At 37.0% G+C, this 21,490-nt stretch overlaps 1 protein-coding gene across 2 annotated transcripts in view; it reads left to right on the top strand.

Moving 5' to 3' along the window:
• The window catches only part of NOX4 (NADPH oxidase 4), a 150,790-nt gene that overhangs the window by 107,812 nt on the left and 21,488 nt on the right, over positions 1–21,490 (top strand). For both annotated transcript variants that reach the window (XM_084894647.1, XM_084894648.1), the window contains exon 14: positions 19,796–19,915. In XM_084894647.1, the coding sequence (XP_084750773.1) occupies positions 19,796–19,915 (120 nt within the window). The remainder of the gene's footprint in view (positions 1–19,795; positions 19,916–21,490) is intronic.

Below are 21,490 nucleotides of genomic sequence, written 5' to 3' on the forward strand. Positions count from 1 at the left end.
ACTGCTTTGGTGACCATTTAACATTTTTATGATGTTCAGTTCTCTAAAGGATCGAATGAAAGCATGCTAATTAAAGATTTCTGGGTCTGAGTAATATTTATATAAAAATTCTAAATTAAATAGAGTTTGTTTCTTTAAGTTAAATATTAAACTTCACATCTTCCCATTGCCCATTTAATGTCTAATTTGGCAGTAGAATTTTAGAAGGTGTTAGTGGGAGAGAGGGGGGATAATAGAATTCTATTTGTGCTGTGCCTAGGAAGTGTTGCCTTGGTCTAGGGAAGAGCATGGGCATGGAAGAAATGCCCATGTGAAAATTGCTGGGGAAAGAGAAGGGAGAGTGATGGTAAGGGCCAATTAACAAATACAAGTGGACAGGGATTTGGGTATGTCTCAATCGAATTTAAACAAATTTTGGATTATTTATTCTTTAAAATATCCTCTTTATTCTCTCATATATATTCACTCTCAAGTATAATCTCATTTATTCATTATTGAAGATAACTAAAAACAGAGGAACTTCACATTTTGTGACACAAAAATTTCTGGAAAGCTGAACATTTAATCAAACCATTATTATTTTTGCTTTTATCTCAGCACAGTATACCTATTTATTCTGAGATCTTTTCTATGAATATAGTCTTGCTTAGTGAGAGATATGTTTTAAGAGATAAAACATGGGTGAAGAAGCAAGTTACTACTTGCCCTAAGTTACGTAGCGTCACAGTGTGATATTCACAGAGCATATTGTAGCCAACCTTTCCATGAGACTCACTAGACACTGGTTAATGTAGCTGATGAAGGGACTGTGGTAATATGGATTGGGTGGATTCTCTAGTCAGCATAGTATTTCATAGCATTTATAACCTAAGCACATGTGTCAAACACAAGGCCCGAGGGCCAAATCCAGCCCGCCAGGCCTTGCAATGTGGCCCGCACCGCGCTGTCATCACTGCACTCCGCTGTCAGTTTATGACATTGTCAGTTTATGACTGTTCAGTAAACCATTCGGCCCGCGATTTAGGCTGGATTTTAGATTTTGGCCCCTTCTCTGATTGAGTTCGACACCCCTAAAAAGCATCTTACCAAGAGACACCTAATAGATAAAGGCACACAGTAAAAGGTAAAGGTATTCTTTATATAAAAGGGAGAAAGATAAAAAAAAATAAATTGGGAAAAATAATCATGAAGAACAAACTAGACCAGGGTCCTCAAACTTTTTAAAGTGGGGGCCAGATCACGGTCCCTCAGAGAGCTGGAGGGCCAGACTATATGAACTACTAATTCCTACTGTAACACCTCGGCTGTGCTCACTGCCCAAAAAACCTGGCAGGCCAGATCAGACTCCTCTGCGGGCCGCACGTGGCCCGCGGGCCGTAGTTTGAAGACCCCTGAACTAGACCTTGAAGTGTGTGTGTGTGTGTGTGTTCGCACCCACAATTTTAAGGGAAAGCCATTTAAAAAAATATACTTTCAATGGTGCTTGGAAACATTTTTCTAAAACATAATTGTTCATTAATCACATTATTACCTTTGTGAACTTGCACTTGACCCGTTGCTAAAGCCAGGCACTTCCATTCTAATCAGCATGTAACTGAGGACAACGTGACATGAAAATTCTCAGAGAGTGAATAGGGGTGGCTGTTCATGAGAGGCAGAAAGAGGCAGGTGATTTAATAGAAGAAAATGCTGATTTATTAATTAGAGGGAATAAATGGAGTTAATGAAACAATGAGTTTTGTTGATCATTCCTTAGCTGGTGTCATTGTTAGTAACTTTGAAGGACTTAGGTTTGAAATGCATTTAGACTAGAAGGTAGCTGCAGATATCCCTATCCTTGAAGACATAAAATGGTTTAGGACATTTGGCAGACTTTTACTCACAAGTGACTTGCAGTCATTTTAGCATTTAGGCAAACAAAACATAATCCATTCACTCTGGCAAGTTTAAACATTGTATGTATAAAAATACTGCGAACATACAGGAATGAAATTTTGCATATCTCTGTTTGGTTCTCATAAAGATCAAGTTGTCTTTATGTTTAATGTCAGAACTGTTTAGAGAGAGAGAGAGTACTATTATTTAAGACAAATTCAGAGCTGTTCCTCTTTGGGTTGGTTTGACACCAAAGAACAACCTTGATTGCTTGAGCAATAAAAGCAGTGTCTTAACCCAGCGTCCTTCCCAATGGGCTGCTTAAATAGGCTGTCATCAGTCATGTTGGGCAATATCCTTAAACTGAAGAGCCTCAAATGACCTTCCCTAATTTCCTCTAGTCTCCAGTTTATCTTTCTTTTTTCCTCAAAGAAAGTTTTTTGTTTTGTTTTGTTTTTGTTTTGTTTTTTAACATATTTTATTGACTTTTTTACAGAGAGGAAGGGAGAGGAGATAGAGAGCTAGAAACATCAATTAGAGAGAGACATTGACCAGCTGCTTCCTGCACACCCTCCACCAGGGATGTGCCCGAAACCAATGTACATGCCCTTGACCGGAATCGAACGTGGGACCTTTCAGTCCACACACCAATGCTTTATCCACTGAGCCAAACTGGTTTCGGCTCAAAGAAAGTTTTGAGTTCATCTTCTAAACCACCATCCCTCTTCAATAATTTTTGTTCCATCTCATGTCTACAGTACTAATATATTTAACTAAGCTACTTCCATTCATAATAAAAATAATAACACTTAATGAAAACTTTCACATGCCAGGAATTGTGTTAATCACACCCAGGTCTCTTTGGCCCCCAAACTATGCTTAATTGTTCTATTCTACTTTTCATTTATTCATTTATTCATCTGTCCATTCTTCCATTCATCCATTCCTTACATATTTGTTGAATAATTACTGTGAACCAGAAGCAGTCACAATTGCTGAGAATCTATAATAAAAAAGTATAATATGCTAATTGGACCAGATGTCCTTCTGGATTACCTTCCAGATAAAGCCGGGGCTGTGAAGGCTGAGGCAAGCTACAGCGGCTGCAAGGGCCAAGCCCTTTGCATGAACTTCAAGGCTTCTATTTGTAAGACCTCTAGTATTAAAATGATTAGGACATACATAGTATGTGGTTTTGAGGGACCTGGAGTCATGGGGGAGGGGGAAAAGCAGAATCAAAATTAAATGGAGAAATTAATTATAGCAATGTGATAAGATGTGCTCATTTTAAGAAATGCACTAAATTTAATGAGAGAAGAGAACAGAAAGTGCCTTCCTGTATAGTTTATTCATATGAAGTTGAATTCCCCCTTAAGTAAAATCTTGAAAAGTGCTGAGTATGAAACCAGATGAAGAGGCTCTTTAGATGGAGCAGAGAACATCACAGCATGAGGAGCCATGGAAGTGCATGGTTCATTGAGACATCACCTTCCTGTGGCTGGAAAACTATGTGTCTGTATGTCCCTACATGCACAAACATATATTCAAGGAGGGGTGTAGGAGAAATAAGGGCAGGGGCTACTTTATGAATTCCTGAGTTAGCATTTAAAGGAACTTATACCCATGCATACAAGTCCTTTGGTTGATCTCTCCCCATTACCACCACCCTCCCCTACCTTCCCTCTGAGGTTTGATGGTCTGATCGATGTTTCTCTGTCTCTGGATCTGTTTTTGTTCATCAGTTTATGTTGTTCATTATATTCCATAAATGAGTGAGACCGTGTGATATTTGTCTTCTTCTGACTGGCTAACGTTTATTTTTAAATTGCCAATGTGCGCCATATGTACCAGCCGGTTGGTTGGTCAGTCTGATGAAAAGAAGGTCTCTTCACTCCAGGCTGGATCCTGTCAGAAGGATAAGTTGAACTGCCTGAATGAGATGGCTCTGCCAATGGGATCTATTTGGAGAGTAACTAATTAGGAAGGAGCTCTTTCTATGGTGTACCTGGTTGTGCCTGGTACACAGCTATTCTAGTTCTGTGTCCATAATCACTGTTACTCATAACATTCTTTATAATATACATACTATCTTAGTATTGGCGCTTCATTAAAGGATCCCTGTCTCTCATCTTCTCACCCTTAAACGCAGGTTTGCTTTTGTATGATAGGTGATATTCCAACACCTGGCTGGCAAGAGATATAGAGTTGATATTGTGACTAGAGTGTGAAATGCAATAATGAGGATTCCCAATTCTTTTGATATTTGCAAATCTGGGCAAGCAAGATGTCGAATGAAACTAGTGTATCTGTATCTGTTGATAGTAGGTCCCAGCCCCTGGGCTGGGATTCACAAGTACAATCCCACCATCAGAATTTCAAAAGCAAGGAAAACCACAAAAATATAAACAAAAACCTCAAAATCTGCCAAAACTGAGCACTGCTGCAGTTGTAAGGATTTTGACTCAGACATATGATAAGTGAAGAAGCTCTCAGTGCAAGGCTAATGAGAGTGCAATCAGGATGCCTCAGTATTGACAGAACTCATTCTGGACTCAGATGAGAACTGATTCAAGGATAAAGCCAAGATGAGTTATAGGCAAGGTCAGGAAGCTGACATCTCAAAACAAGCTGAGGAAATAAACACTTTCTAGGAGAGAAGCACGTAGGATGCTCCATCTCGTGCCTTTGAGAGCTTTTTACCTTCCTTGTTCTGTCCGTCCTACAATCTCAGCTGTCAGACATCAGATGTTTCTAATTTTTTTTGTATTATTGTTTGTCTGCTTTGACTCAGAGATTGTCTATCAGTTGAGAGAGAAGGTGGTCCAACGTTCTCTGTTAAAAATCTTAAAATCCCATTTTAATGGTCTTGGATAGAAAGGCCTCCTTTTTGCATTGAGTGGTAGCTCCTCAACAATGTTCTTAGCGCTAGACAAGCAAGGTGTTACCAGAGTTAAACAATGATTTCAGAAATAATGTATGAACTCTGTAGCTTAAATGATTATTAAAGTAGCTTTTAAAAGCCGGTCTTATATTTACCAATTTATAATGGTTAAGATAGTATAATTTTGATAATATGTCTGTTTTATAGGAATTCCTTGCCAAAGAGTTTTCTCCCTGCACATCCTAATTCAAGGCTTCTGTTTGTAAGACCTTGATTGAATGAGTCAGAATTCCAAGAAACAAACATCAATTAAAGTGGCTTTCCAAACAATGTTGCTTTTATTTATGCATGAGATTGCATTAAGCAATGATCAAACATTAGTTACAGAGATTTCTTAGCACTCTGCTGGTGAAGTTTTCTTTCTTAAGTTGTTCCTGCAATCCAAATAATGTGGACTGCTACCTCCCACTTCCCACCAAGTGAATTAAAAAAAAAAAAAATGAAGGGCTTATCTTGATCACCATATTTAAAATTACCACTTCAGCCAACTCACTCCCTGCCCTCCTTACTAGCTGTACCACAACATCAGTGTCACATGAGATATGTTTAGAAACACTGATTCTCGGACTTATGGACTCAGAAAACCTGGGGTTGGGGCCCAGCACTCTGTGTTTGAACAAGCCCTCCAGGAAATTCTGATGCACACTAGCATTTGAGGACCACCAGTGAAGAGTAGAAACATTTTGAAGACTCTAGGACTTTTGAACTCCACCCCTCCTTCTTGTTGTGTTTACTGATATGATTATCTTCTGGGAATGGAATGCTTTAAGACTGAAATGCCACCCTCTCTGGGGGGACAGTTAAATTTCATTCATCTTTTCCGGAGATGAAGAAAGACTTGTTGTGAAGGTTGACCTTGAACCCTTCCAGCCTGCAAAGCAGGGTTTTCCAGGAGTTCTTGACTTTTTTGTTATTTTCCAAGGTGTGTTATTCCTAACCAAAATAAGGTATAATTGACTGTAATGATTGATATGTGATTTTTTTATGGATATGAGCTTTGAAGTTAGATGCACAGAAATTTAATAATAGTCTTCCCCCTTAATAGAATGTGGCTTTGAGCAAATTACTTAACATATCTGAGTTTTGTTCCTAGTTCAGTAAAAAAGAGGTTAAACCTTTTTGTGAAATTTTTTATGTGGATTAGGAGTGAAAATGTATATAGAACATTTAGTGTAGGCCCTGGATTAAATTAAATGTTCAATAAAGAGTTTCTATTTTTCTTATATCTCACTTTAGATTTTGAAGGTAAGAGTCTAGGATTTTGATTTTTTTTTTTAATTAGAACTTTTTTTTTAAAGTCCAAGCTAATCAGATAAAGATAAAGACAAATAATTTTTTCAAAAAAATGTGCATTTACATCAGCATTAAACGGATGTAAATTATAAAGCTTTATTATTAATAATATTGAACATTGATCAAATGCTTACTGGGTTTAGGTACTATGTTAAAAGCTTATCAAATGTATTAGCATTCAGTTGCATGAAACATAAATGTAGTAAAAGTGATGGGAGCTTATTTTTCTCATGTAACTAAAAGTACCGAGATAAGTGGCATGGTATTGGTACTGTCAATATGCTACATCTGAGATGTCTTCGGGTCTCTTCTTTCCCTTTAATTATCTCAAGTTGGCCGCTTCACTGTCATGTCCTTATTCCAGGCAGAAGAAAGAAGAGCAAAGGGCATAAAAGTTCCATGTAAACCGAGCCAACCTCCCTTTCAAGAAACCCCTTATATCCCCAACACAAACGCCTTCTTAATCTAATTAGTAAACAGTGTCTTATTTTGGATATTTCTTACCTATCTTCTATTTCAACCACTATTTTTTTTTGTTGATATTTAGTGATCTTTTTTTTTCTAGGATAGATATTCTTTGTCCTATTAATGCTGAAGGCATGGTTTATGTGTGGTTTTATTTGCAGCTTTTGTTTGGAGGAAGATTCATATCAGGTAGCAGACATTATCTCCAGCATTTGAAATCACTAAATTATCACTTTTTATAAAGTCTCAACGAAGATAATATTCATGGAAAACAAAAGGAAAATAGAGCAAAAAAAAAAATCTCATTTTCTTATTAAATTGGTAGAGTTACCTGAAAAGATTCCCAAGAGCACAGCTTCTCAGACTAATGTGCATATTACTAACCTGAGATCTTAATAAAACACAGATTCGAATTCAAGTAGGTAGGGCCTACAATTCTGACTTTCTAATAAGTTCTCAAATAAAATTAATACTGTTGGCCCAAGAACCACCCTTTTATAGGAATGTACCCCATCATATTGGTCAAAGCCTAATGAAAGGCTTTTCATTCAAGGATATTTATCACCAGGGAAGAGAGAAGTACTGAGGATTTTAAGCAGAAAATAAGAGAGTAGATAAAAGAAATCTCTCTCCTCATAGTGACCTATAGTTACATATATAATTGATTTTAGAGAGGAATGGAGAGGGAGAGAGAGATAGAAACATCAATGATGAGAGAGGATCATTGTTCAGCTGCCTCCTGCACACCCCCAACTAGGGATCAAGCCTGCAACCCAGACATGTGCCCTTGAAAGGAATTGAACCTGGTACTCTTCAGTGCATAGGCTGATACTCTATCCACTGAGGCAAAAAAGATAGGGCAACCTATCTTCGATTACAAAGGAAAATCTGAAAGCACACTTTTCCTTTGCGCTAAAAATCTTAGTTCATTTGCATAGAATTATATTCTACATTGTTTTGTAGTGTTTATTTGTTCCATTCCACTTTTTTCCCCTCTTCCTCAACCTTCTCTGTCTCTTTTTCTTTTTTTATTTTGTCTGTGAAGATGTGTAATAATGATAGAGGCCATGGTCTATTTCTTAATTAAGTTGAGCTCTCTAAACTAATGGAAAAGAAATGGCAAAACAAAATATACTAGCACAAAGAAAGTTGAGGTTTGAAAGTTTGTGTAAGTTAAGACAAGCCAGCAATTAAGAAAAAGACCTGCTATATATGCACTTGTTTTCAGGAGGAGAAGTTGCCATGTAGAAAAAGGCGGGTGCCTGGCTGGCATGGCTCAGTGGTTGAGCATCAGCCTATGGACCAGGAGGTCACAGTTTGATTTCTGGCCAGGGCATATGCCCAAGTTGCTGGCTTGATCCCCAGTATGAGTGTGCAGGAGGCAGCTGATCAACGATTCTATCATCATTCGTGCTTCTATTTCTCTCTCCCACTCCCTTCCTCTCTGAAATCATATATATATATATATATATATATATATATATATATATATATATATATATATATATATATATGGAGGGGAGCTGGGGAAAGGATGGAATGAGTGGTTTGAGGAGAGGAAAGTAAAATATTTGAGCCTAAAGGCATATAATAAGTCACAGAAAATAAAAGGATTCATTGGCATCTAAATAAACAATAGTTCAAATTAAACTCAATCTAGAAAATAGCATTTTTGTTGAAAAGACTGGTTATAGTGCAAAAGTATATGGATCTAAATTCAATCTTAGAGTGTTTATCTGAATATATGCCCTCTAACAGCATTCAGAGATAATTTTATTTCAAGCAGGGTTGCACCTGTGTTTAAAATATGGTGGAGTGGGGTGTGAAATTTGGCTACATGTTACACTTAAAAATTCACTAGGGGTTGTCAGTTTATAATTCATGTTTACAGCTAACTACCTAGAGGAACACTTTGAAGAGTTGGGTAGCTTTTCCTTTATTTGAAATAGTGCATGTTGATATATATTTCAGGTTTTGTGTGAGCAGATCAATCCTCCATTAGCCAGCACAAAAAACAAAATCAAAACACAAAAAACACTTTTTCTTTTAATATTCATAAGAACTACGGTAAGTCCAATGGTGAAGATCTATCTATAGTATATGTGCTTAAAATTAAAAAATAAACATAATATACTACATGCTCAATAATATTCTTGCTGTTGTAGAGATCTAAAAGTCTCTAATACACACATTAATAATTTAATTTTTATTATTTAATTATAATAGACATTCAATACTATAATAGTTTCAGGTGTACAGTGTAGTGGTTAAATATTTATACAACTGACAAAGTGATATTTCCAATAAGTCTAGTACCCACCAGGCACCATACATAGTTATTACAATATTGTTGACCATATTCTTTATGTTGAACTTTAGGTCCTGTGAATATTTCCTTACTGCAGATTTGTAGTTCTTACTACCTTCACCCTTTTCATCCAGCTCTCCATCCCTCTCCAATCTGGCAACCAACAAACAAAACCAAGCCCACATTTATTATTGTTAATACATGTTTTAAATGGTAGGTAGGACATGAAGGAAATTGCTTGGAATTATAAACCATAACAAATTAATTTATCCTCCGAAATATAAGGCTGATTTTAATGGGCGATGTGTGGAGGACAGAGATAAGTCCTGGATTCCGGGACAGTTGGGGAGCAGATCAGAGACCTGTGCAAATTGCCTAAACTCCTTGAGTGAGACATCATTGCCAAATAAGGTAGAGATTAAATAGTCTGCTCTGCAGGAGAGTTGGGATAATTGACTCATTTTGTCACTGGCTCTGAGAAAAATGATAATAAAAATTTCCCCTGATATTTAGTAACCACAAGCTCCATCTCACTTGAGTTGGAACAGCGAATCATACTATGTATGTAGCCCAATAAACCCAGAGACTAAAGTTTAGTTTAAAGTGATTTCAGATTTATGGTGTTCTCCTGTTGCCCAGAAGAGGAAAATGAACATACTCCTGTAGGGGACACATTTTAACTCTCAAAGGATTCCTATACATAAGGCACCAAGGAATATGAGCTCTTATTTTTTAAAGTCAGGGAACAAAACACCATGAGCACATGTTAGTTGAAATCATATATTCAAAAAGTATTAAACACATGCTTACAATAACTAAAGAAATAAAACAGCATTGAAATAATGATTAAGACACATGGGACAATCACATTTCTCAAGGCACTTTTGAAAAGAGCCAACAGAGCTTCTAGAAATAAAATATACAATATCACAAACTTAGCAGAGTAACATAGCCATAGTGAAATGAATTAATTGTCCAATAGAACTGAAATAATTATCCATGATGCAGCACAAAGAGACTAAGATATGGAAAATATGAAAGAAAGGTTGAGAGAGATATAGTGAAAGGAGTGAGAAATTCCCATATTTCTCTACATTAGAGATCTAAAAGGAAGGGAAAGAGAAAGTGTGTGCAGGAGATGTACTGTTTGAAGAAATAATAGCTCAAATTCAGGGTTACCAGTAAATCTGAAGCAACATATAAAAATATGTTGGGAAACATAATAATTTACTTATAGAAAACTAAAAGCAGAGACTAATGTAATTTAAAAGTAGTTAAGACAAGAAATGGAAAGGTAAGAAACATGAAAAAGTGAGACATACAGTATAATATTTTGGTAAATAATTCAACATAATTGAACTAAATTCTACAGTTTTAAAAAAATGCCATTGAATTCTAGGTGTTAATTTTGTATCCTCCTATATTGTCAAATTCATTTATTAAATCTAGTAATTTGTTGGTGGAGTCTTTCAGGTTTTCTAAGTACAACATCATGTCATCTGCAAATAATGAGAGTTTTATTTCCTCCTTTATAATTTGGATGCCTTTTATGTTTTCTTCTTGTCTGAATGCTATCCTATCTAATGAAAGAGTAATATGCAGATTGACCATCACTCCAACACACAAGATAGCTGCCCCCATTTGGACACAAGATGGCCACCACAAGATGGCTAGCAGGGGAGGGCAGTTGGGAGGAACCAGGCCTGCAAGGGAGGGCAGTTGTGGGCGATCAGACCAGCAGGGTAGGGCAGTTAGAGGCAAGCAGGCTGGCAGGGGTGCAGTTAGGGGGTTATCAGGCTGGCAAGCAGAAGCAGTTAGGGGCAATCAGGAAGGCAGGCAGGCAAGCAGTTGGGAGCCAGCAGTCCTGGATTGTGAGAGGGATGTCTCACTGTGGGATCAGGTCTGAAAAGGCAGTTGGACATCCCTTGAGGGGTCCCAGATCTGAGAGGATGCTGGCTGGGCTGAGGGACATCTCCCACCCCCCTGTGCATGAATTTCGTGCACCGGGCCTCTAGTGTTTAATAAGAGTGGTGAAAGCAGGCATCCCCATCTTTTTTTCATTCTTAGAGGAAATTATTTTAGTTTTTTTCCATTGAGTTTCATTTTAGCTGTAGGTTTGTCACACATGGCCTTTATTATGTTGAGGTATGATCCCTCTGCTTCCACTTTGCTAAGAGGTTTTTTTTAATCAGAAATGGGTGTTGGATTCCATCAAATGTCTTTTCTGTGTCTATTGATATGATTATGTGATTTTTGTCTTTCAGTTTATTTATGTGATGCATCATGTTTATTGATTTGTGAATATTGTACCATCCTTACATCCCTAGAATAAATCACACTTGGTCATGAATGATCTTTTCAATATATTGCTGGATCTGATTTTTTATATTTTGTTGAGGATTTTAGCATCTATATTCATCAGGGATATTGGCCTATAATTATCTTTCTTCATAGTGTCTCTATCTGGTTTTGGAATTCGGATAATGTTGGCCTCATAAAAAGAGCTTAGAAGTGTTCCTTCCTCTTGGATTTTTTGAGGAAATTGTTGTTAGCTCTTCTTTGAATGTTTAATAAAACTCCCACGTGAAGACATCCAGATCAGGGCTTTTGTTTGCCTGAATTTTGTGATTACTGCTTCTATTTCCTCAGTTGTTATTGGCTATTTAGGTTTTCTGATTCTTTCTAATTCAGTTTTGGGAGATTGCATGATTTTTTTTTTTTTTTTTTTTTTTTTTTTTTTTTTTTTTAGGAATTTGTCCATTCAATCCACATTGTCCAGCTTGTTGGCATGTAGTTTCTGATAGTATTTTCTTATAATCCTTTGTATTTCTGTTGTGTCAGTTGTTACTTCACAGCTTTTGTTTCTGATTTTATTTCTTTGGTTTCTTTCTTTTTCTTGATGAGTCTCTTTCTTGAAGGCTCATCCATCTTGTTTATTCTTTCAAAGAACCAGCTCTTGGTTTCATTGACCTTTTGAATTGTTTCTTTTTAGTCTCTTAATCTAATGTTGTTTATTTCTGCTATAATCTTTATTATTTCCTCCCTCCTATTAACTCTGTGCTTTTCTTCTTGTTTCTTTAGCATTTTTCACAGTGATGGTAGGTGGTGACAACCTTCTTTAGCTTTTTTTTTTCTTTTTCTTTTGTCTGGGAAGCTTTTTATTTCACCGTCTATTTTGAATGATAGCCTTGCTGGATATAGTAATCTTGGTTTCAGATCCTTGCTTTTCATTACTTTGAATAATTCATGCCATTCTCTTCTGGTCTGTAGAGTTTCTGATGAAAAATAAGGTGGCATCCTTTTGGGAGCTCCTTTGTAGGTACCAAATTGCTTTTGTTTTGCAGCCTCTAATATTCTCTCTTTTTCTTTAATTTTTGGTACTTTAATTAAGATGTTTCTTGGCATGGGCCCATTTGAGTTCTTCTTGCTTGGAACTCTCAGTGCCTCCTAAACTTCTATGCCTTTTTTTCCCCATCAGGTTAGGGAAGTTTTCTGCCATTATTTCTTCAAACAAGTTCTCTATTCTTTACTCACTTTCCTTTCTGGACCTTCTATGATGCAAGTATTATTACTTTTCATGTTGTCTTAAAGCTTCCTTAAGCTATCCTCCTGTTTTTTCTTTTTGGTTCTCTGACTGAATTATTTTTTTCTAACTTGTCTTCTAATTCACTGATCCAATTCTTGGCTTCCTGTAGTCTGCTATGTATTCCTTCCAATGTGTTCCTTATTAGTGCTATGTCATTTTTTATTTCCAACTGGTCTTTTTTCATAGTTACTATATCTTTTCTGATGCTGTTGAGCACCCTTACCATAATTATTCTGAACTCTACATCTGATAAATGTTTTTAATTTTCATTTCATTTAGCTCTTTTCTGGAGAATTCTCTCATTCTTGCATTTGGGGCTTATGTTTTTTGTCTCCCTATTTTGGCTGCCTGTTTGGATTTATGTGTCTAAGGATTAGGTAGATCTGCTAGAACTCCCAATCTCTAATGCAGTACATTTTCAAATGCTGTTTGTGTGTGGCCCTGAGTACCCTGCTTGGAGCTATCAGCAAACCACAGTTCGTTGCTCCCTCTGCTTGGCTTGGGTACTTTTGAAAAGGACCAAGATGTACACTAAGGTCTGCTTTTCCTAGCCCTGGGTTCAGATTTAGGTCAGGTAGACTCAAAGCTTCCTGAGATCCACCTCTGTCTGCAGACTGATTGTATTGTCTTTTTTTTTTTTTTAATATATTTTATTGATTTTTTACAGAGAGAAAGGGAGAGAGATAGAGAGCTAGAAAAGTCTATGAGAGAGAAACATCGACCAGCTGCCTCTTGCACACCCCCTACTGGGGATGTGCCCGCCACCAACATACATGCCCCTGACCGGAATCGAACCTGGGACCTTTCAGTCCGCAGACCAACGCTCTACCACTGAGCCAAACCGGTTTTGGCTATTGTGTTGTCTTGAATAGCCTCAGCCTAACCCACAGTTGAGGGGAGAGATTTTTCAGTGGGGAAGGGTGGGGGAAATTACTACTGTCTACAGGCTGATTGTTATTTCTATTCTCTTTTTGGGCTTCAGAAACTTCACAGGGTGGAGCAATTGGTTTTCCAATTGGGTAGGGCAATTGCTTTTTTCCAGGCAAAAAGCTGCCTGGATGGTAAAGTTCCGCCAGACAAAGATGTCCTCTGCAGTATGAGGGAATGGCTCAGCAAAGGAAACCAGGGTGTCTGCCTTTCAAGTTCTAGCCCCTGACTTCTGCTCACACAGCTCCAATTGACTCTACCATCCCTCTGCTGGAACCAAAGATGAGTGGCTGCACAAAGGATTCTCTCCGTAGCAGACAGCAACCCTCTTGCTTCTCACAGCCATATGTTATGTGGGCACCTTTCTCAGTTATGATGCTCTGGTCTTGGGAGCCAGGCTTAGGTTCAGACCCCAGAGTTCTCAGTGAAAACCCCCCTCAGCTGAAATATCTCTCTGGAACTTCAGTTGCTATCTTTGGGAGCCTGTCCAGCCCTTTTATGCCTCTACCCTTCCTACCAGTCTCTAAGTGCTCTCCACTTTCCACTCCTGGTCATCAGGGTTCTCTCCAGCTAGTCTTCAGTTGATTATTCAGGATGGTCTTTCTCTGTTTTAGTTGTAATTCCAGTTTGGTCCTGAAAGTGTATCAGTGTAGCTTCCACTTACTCTGCTGCCATTTTGAAATCTCCAAATTACTGAAAGTTTATTGCCAGCATGACTGGGACAAGAAGGATCTTTATAAATCTCTTCCATCACTCAATTTTCCTAGTTCATCCTGTGCTGTAATTTACATTTCTGATCCTTAGCAGTGCTGTCTCAGTGTTACTGGTCCAAAGTCAGTGTGTCCACAGCTTCAATGGCCAAACTCCCAATATCTATTCTTTTTAAGTAAAATATTTTTCTTAAGATACTTCCATGACTTGTGACCAGCTCTCTCCTCAGATTATCTAACAAGTTCAATTTTAATTTATTGTGATGTCAGTGTGTTTAGGGGAATATGATAAGAAATGTTGGGAAATAAGATTTCAAGAAGTTTTGGCAGTATGTTTAATATACAGGCAATCCTTGGGTTATGTCAAACTCAAAGTACATTTATTTATTAAAAAAAAGTTCCATCATTTCGACATATGTACATATGTGCTTTATGTTTTTTTTATTATTATTTACCATATTTACCACAAGTAAAGGTCAGAAATTGTTATCTTTCTTTTAAATTGTTTTTACTGTTTGATTTCATTACTGCTGTGTATGTGCTCCATGTGAGTGACGTAGGTGCTTATGTAGGTGGGTTCCGACTTACGGCTAAAATCACGTTGTCATGCTGTAGGAACAGATCTCCAACATAACCTGAGGACCTCCTGTAGTTGAATTAATTTGTAGCTCATAAATTTCTCCACTGAGAAAAGATTTTATATAACTGGTGTATCAGCTCATCAATGTTACTCATTAAAACAATTCAATTCATTAACATGTAATGGATTCTACCTTCAAGGGATTCTACTTTCAACAGTTCAAAAAATGTTCATGTATTTCTGAGTGGGCCAGGAAAGAGGATTCCTCCTTTTCTTATAATACTCTTAGATTCACAATCTTCATAAAGAAACTTTTCACTAGTCATCAACTTAACTTTAAAAATGATCAGGTTGATCTCCCCTCACTGTGCTGATGCAAGATTTGAATAGTTTCCTTTACTTTCTTAAATCTTGTCACAGATATAATGATAGTAGTAATACAGCATTCTTTTAAAGACAAGGTAGTAAGATAGAAAAATCACTGCTCATAAATTAAAAGCAATGGATTTTGCCATTAATCAGATTAAATATGTAAAAGATGATTTAAGTAGTTCCTCTTTCTGCCTTCCTCAAAAACCCAGGTATTGCCAAGTAATCAATAATTAGTAATTTCATTTTTCATCCCTCTCCTTAAAAAATCAAAATTTTATTTAATCTTATGCAAAAACATTTCCAGTGGAAAAAACAACTGATTCTCTAGGTTCTTTGATGCACACCCCCATTTACACTTTTCATCTCATACTGAACTTAGTACATTTCTTGTATTTACATTGGACTTTTCAGATGACAGTGGACCCTAGGTATTCATTAATACTTTAACAACAAAAAATTTTATCCTGATCATGTGGCTCTCTACACTTATTAGCAGGCTTTTTCTGTGTTATCATATCTAATTGCTCCTTTTACAGATGTAGGGAATGAGATTTAGATGGGGAAACATACTGATGAACCTGGCCTTCATAAGTGACAAGAATACTCTGAGTTTTTGTCCTCTTGTCCAAAGTTATTCTGAAACACCAAAGAGTAGCTGTAGGGTAGGTATGAGGAGGATGTGTGTGCAGGTATGTTGACTGGAAAACAGACAAATGAGAAACATATCCTTATCCTTTGCTGGTTAAATACAATGTCCTGTGTCAGATTTTTTGAAAGCAGGCATGCATAGAGAAGTGGACAGCACCAAAATTGCTAAAGGACAGGAGTTACACTTCCTAGTTCCAGAATTTTGCATATAGAAGATACTTTGTAAGTATTTGCCAATGGAGGATGTGTTAGATAATCACATCAAAGAGTAGCCCTCTACAATGAGAGGGATTTTTGTCTCTTGTTCGCTGCTAAAAATCTCCAGTAATGGAAGAGTGTCTTTTATAGGTTAAGTGGTAAAATATTTGTTAAGGAGAAGGAATGGCACAAAATGGCCCAAACATAGCATCAGTCCTGACAAAGGAAAATTCATAAACACAATTATCAGTAGCCTGAACAGACAAACTGAGTTGAAAGTTCCTGAGAAAGGTTTTAGCTCATGTACATATATATACTTAAGCTAAGAATGCTTTGTTTATTTGCAATTCCTGTTACTTTTCCCAGATTTTTTTTTAATCTTGCTGGAAGATTCTTATCCAGGTATTTTTATATCTTGTTCCTTTACTTCATTAAGGTCTCTGTTCAAATGGCACATGAACAGAGAGATTTTCTCTGAGTATCCCTTTAAACACCTATGCAAAATGTAAAGTGTATACAAAAATAAACAGAATAGTATAATGAACTTTTATGCACAGAATGACCTAGCTTTAATAATTATTGTTTTACCTATGTTAAAAAGCATATATCAGTATGTAGCATTATATCATACTAGAGACCCAGGGCACATAATTTGTGCGCAGAGGGGGTGAGTGTCCCTTAGCCCAGCCTGCACCCTCTCCAATATGGGATCCCTTGCGGGATGTCCAACTGCCTGTTTAGACCCGATCCCGATGGGATCAGACCTAATCCAGCAGTCGGACAACCCTCTCACAATCTAGGACTGCAGGCTCCCAACTGCTCGCCTGCTTGACTTCCTGATTGCCCCTCACTACTTCTGCCTGCCAACCTGATCACTCCCTAACCTGATTGATGTCTATCTGCTCCCTTGCCATCCTGTTTGCCTCCAACTTTCCTCCTCTGCTGGCCTGGTCACCTCTAACTGCCCTCCCCTCAGGGTTGATCACCTCCAACTTCCCTTCCTTGCAGATCTGGTCCCTCTCAACTGTCCTCCCTTGCAGGCCTGGTGCTTTCCAACTGCCCTCCCCTGCTGGCCATCTTATGGTGGCCATCTTGTGTCCACATAGGGGCAGGATCTTTGACCATATGGGGGCAGTTATTGTGTTTGAGTGATGGTCAATCTGCATATTACTCTTTTATTAGAATGTATAGATGCCTGGTGCACAGGTGCGGGCCAGCTGTTTTGCCTTGAAGGGTGTCCCGGATTAAGGTGGGGGTTCCTTTGGGGCATGGCGTGGCCTGGGTGAGGGGCCTGTGGTGGTTTGAAGGCTAACCATACCCCTTGGTGACCCAAGCAGAGGCCCTGGTATCTGGAATTTATTTACTTTCTACAATTGACACTTTTAGCCTGGAGCAGAACCAAGCTGGTGGGTGTGGCTGGTGGGTGTGCGGAGTGATGGTTAATTTGCATATTATTTTATTAGGTAGAATATCTTTATTTATGAACTAGCCCCTTTCCCACTAGAGTCAAAGATCCATAAGGTCAGGGGCTTGTCTTACCTTTTTCACTTCCGTATCCCAGACACTTTGAACAGTATTAGGTACATTGCAAGTGGAAAAACAAAACAAAACAGAACATTTTTTGAATGAAATAATGAATGCCTAATTAAGAGAAGATTGCACTAAGTCTAGTGGATTCAAAATAGTTGTAGAGATTTATAATAATCTTATTTTTGCAATTAGAAGTACTTAGTTTTAATCTCAATTGTATTGCTTAATGTTTAATGTTCTAAATTTGCTCACATGATGGAAAGTGGTAGAATCAATTTACATATGTTGCTTTTAAGCTACTGATATGTTGAGATTTCTATTAAGAATCTAATATGTTGTATCATTAACTTTTAAATATGTTTGTTTGTTGAGTAAATAAGCTTTAAAGTGAGAAACAGATATAATAAGAATTAAGCATATGGTGAGTATATGATCTATCAGCATTTTGAGAATTTTTGCTATGTTGGGAACATTACGTTAAGCATTTAAACTTTGAGTAATTTTTTCTTGAGATACAATAAGAAGTTTTTTAAATGAAGTATTTTTTAAAGCAGTACTCTTGCATGTTTGCAGGATTTAAGTATGCACTGAACATTTACTAGTAATAGTCAATAGGGTCTACTTTCTGCTGCAGTAACTAGTTAACCTTGAAAAATCCCTGAAAATGTGGTGAAACTCATTTATTTCTTGCTCATAAAGTGTCTTCTGAGAGTCAAGTCACCTTCTTGGATAGCTTTCTTCAAGGGTTTATTTGGCTTTGTGTTCTGGTCAACACATTAGTTCCCATGAGAGGGACAGTTTTCCATGTCTCATTTAAGGAGGAACGTATATTGGTTCCACTTATAGCCCAGTGGTCAGAAGTAGACATAAGGTTCACTATAACTACAAAAAGCACAGTCTACTGAGTGCCCAGATGGAAAGGAAATCAGATCATGGCAATGCCTAGTAGTATATAACATGGATTACATGGCATAGACCTCAGAGGTCACAAGACTATCCATTCATTAATTCATTTATTAAACATTTACTAAAAACTTCTCTGGTAAACCCATAAATGCCTAATCTTGCAATCACTCATAGCAATGAGAAACATGTATATCATAAGACTGTCAACATATATGTGCGTTTTAGGACTGTTATTATTTTTTAGCAAAGTTATTTTTTACAATAGAAAAAAAAGCTTTAAAATGGAAGTGCCCTATATACATGTTTATTTTTCTTTAACATAAAGGTATCTGGTACTAGGTAGCTATAGAGGATTTGATAATTCTGTAGTCATAAAAGATAAATATTTAGGCCATCAAGTCAAAATTTTAAACACCAGGAAAAAGGAAAGAAAGGGGGAGTGATAAAGAGATGTAACTTTGACCCCAGCCAGTTTGGCTCAGTGGATAAAGCATCAGCCCATGGACTGGGGAGGTCTCGGGTTTGATTCTGGTTAAGGGCATGTAACTCCGTTGCAGGCTTTACCCTATCAATTATTCTCTCTGTCTCTACCCCTCCCTTCTAAAAATCAATGGTTCCTGGGTGAAAATTAACAAACAAAAAGGAAAAAGAGAGAGAGAGAGAGAGAGAGAGAGAGAGAGAGAGAGAGAGAGAGAGAGAGAGAGAAAGAGAGAGAGAGAGAGAGAGAGAGAGAGATATGCAACTTTCAACTGACAGCTTCTTCCAAAGAGCCTTCCAGTTTTCCTAATTTCACTTACATTTACACCACATTAACCAGAACGTAGTCACACAACCAAAATAGATAAGGGAGCTTGAGAAATGGAGTGTTTTTGTCTGGGTACTTTGCTTCCCTGAATGAAATGATTTTTTTTTTGTTGTTGTTACTAGTAAAGAATGGGAGGATGAATATTGAGTTAAAATTGGAAAGTATTTTTGCAGTTAAGAAAGATTCACTCTCTCACAAACAGTTAAATATTTAATGACAAGTAGAGTAATTCAAGATTCCTTTGAGATTGTTCTTCATCTGTTTCTATACTAATACAACCTAACTGGGGCAACAGGAAGAACTGGGTTAGTTTCTTTTCTTTCTTCCTAGTACTTTTCTGTTCAAGTAGTAAATGTTTTTCGTAACTACTTCTGCTACTGACTTTGTCATTAAAGAGAACATTATTTATTGAATATGGACACCTTAAAGCAATTGGTATTTTAATTTAGTCAAATTTAGTAATATAATAGTATCAGAGCTTTAACTTGTTAGCTGTCTATCATGGTCCAATATATATTTTCTTATATGATTAATTAATATTTTCCTCAAAAGAGGCATGCTTAGAAACTGGATTCAGCATGTGTACTACGTATAATAAAAAATTAATTTAACTTATTTTCATCTTTTCCACATTTGTCTTCCTCTCCATAGGCTATATATTGATGGTCCGTTTGGAAGTCCATTTGAAGAATCATTGAACTATGAGGTTAGCCTTTGCGTGGCCGGAGGCATTGGAGTAACTCCATTCGCGTCAATACTCAACACCTTGCTGTATGTCATTTTGCTCTATTTTATTCATCTAAATAAAGAACTGTCAATATTTTAAACATCTCTCTTTTAGTTTGAAGTAACTCGTTACAGAATCCTTGTATTTGCTATTGAAAGAACTTCATTTACTGATTGATGAAAGAAATCATTTAGTGATTCTCAGTATGTGGTCATTGGCTTTCAGCCTGATGTCTTGTGAAATATGTCAGTACTACAGCTCTGCACTCTTCTGTCTTTATCCTTATTAAAATTACTCCACCAGCCTTCATTTCTCTACTGTCTCATCAGTGTTAAGTGCACTACTTACCCATCTGTCAACAAATATTTTTGAGCACTTATATGCCAATCTATCTTATAAGTAGGTACAGGTAATAAATACACCAGTGAATGAAATTGAGCCCCTTCCCTTAAAAGGCTTAGTTCAAATGGGGGAGATAAAAATAAACCAGTGAGAAATTCATAAATAGCATTACTTAAGAAAATATTAGAACTATGATGAGAAGAAATATTTGTGAGATATAGAAATAAGGATCAAAGCTATCGTAAATATGGTCAGGGAAAGATTTTCTGAGATGACAGAATGAGCCCATCATTCCTTGGTCTATTACTCAGTAAATTTAAAACAGGCAGAAGAACACTAGCCAGTTTGGCTCAATGGATAGAGCATCAGCTCAAGGACTGAAGGGTTCTGGGTTTGATTCCAGTCAAGAACTCATACCTTGATTGCAGGCTTGATCCCTAGCTCCAGTTGGGGCATATGCAGGAAGCAACCAATTGATATGTCTCTCTCAAGACCATGTTTCTCTCTCTGTGTTTCTCCTTCTCCCTTCCACTCTCTCTAAAAAAATCAATATCCTTGGGTGAAGACCTTGGGTGAAGATTAACAAAATTAAATAAACAAATAAAGTAGACAGAAGACTAGAAAATTTCAGAGGTAAGACTGCTTAACCAGGAAATACTTTTACAGTTATTTTTGTCCTAGGATTATAAGAACAAAATAATTGATTAACAGTAATTCTCATGAACACACAAACAAAATGACAGTAGGAAAGTATTCTCAAATTTACATATTCACTTACAATACACAATTTGCATTAAAAATCTGTTTTATGGAGTACCAAAAAAGAACCAGTAAGTTGAAAGGATATGTTTGAATGATGTTTTATTTCAATTTTAAATTCTTGATAGAAATTTTGGACTTTTTGGAGGTTCTTAGAAAAATAATCATATTGCATGCCAGAAATCATTTGTTTCTGTATAAACATATTGCAAGTTACTTGGACACCTAAAGTTAAGAAAAGAAAAGAATATTTTCTTAACCTCAAGCCTACTTCCTAATTATAAATAGAAATCCAGACTTGGAATCATGAGTTACTGGAATGCATTACATAGTAGGTAGTTATGAAATCTCCTTCTTTAATTATATTAAGAAGGGGATAAACAACCAATTTCTGGAATGGTGTTGGCTCCCTTTTGCCTGGAAGCCAGGACAAGAATGATGAGGACTAGACTGGAGCCCTGCCCTGTGATAGAATTCACCGAAAATAAGAACCCCTGAGATATAGGGCTAAGAGTATT

This window comes from Pipistrellus hanaki, assembly GCF_964339955.1.
Source record: "Pipistrellus hanaki genome assembly, chromosome: 9".
Taxonomy (NCBI): domain Eukaryota; kingdom Metazoa; phylum Chordata; class Mammalia; order Chiroptera; family Vespertilionidae; genus Pipistrellus; species Pipistrellus hanaki.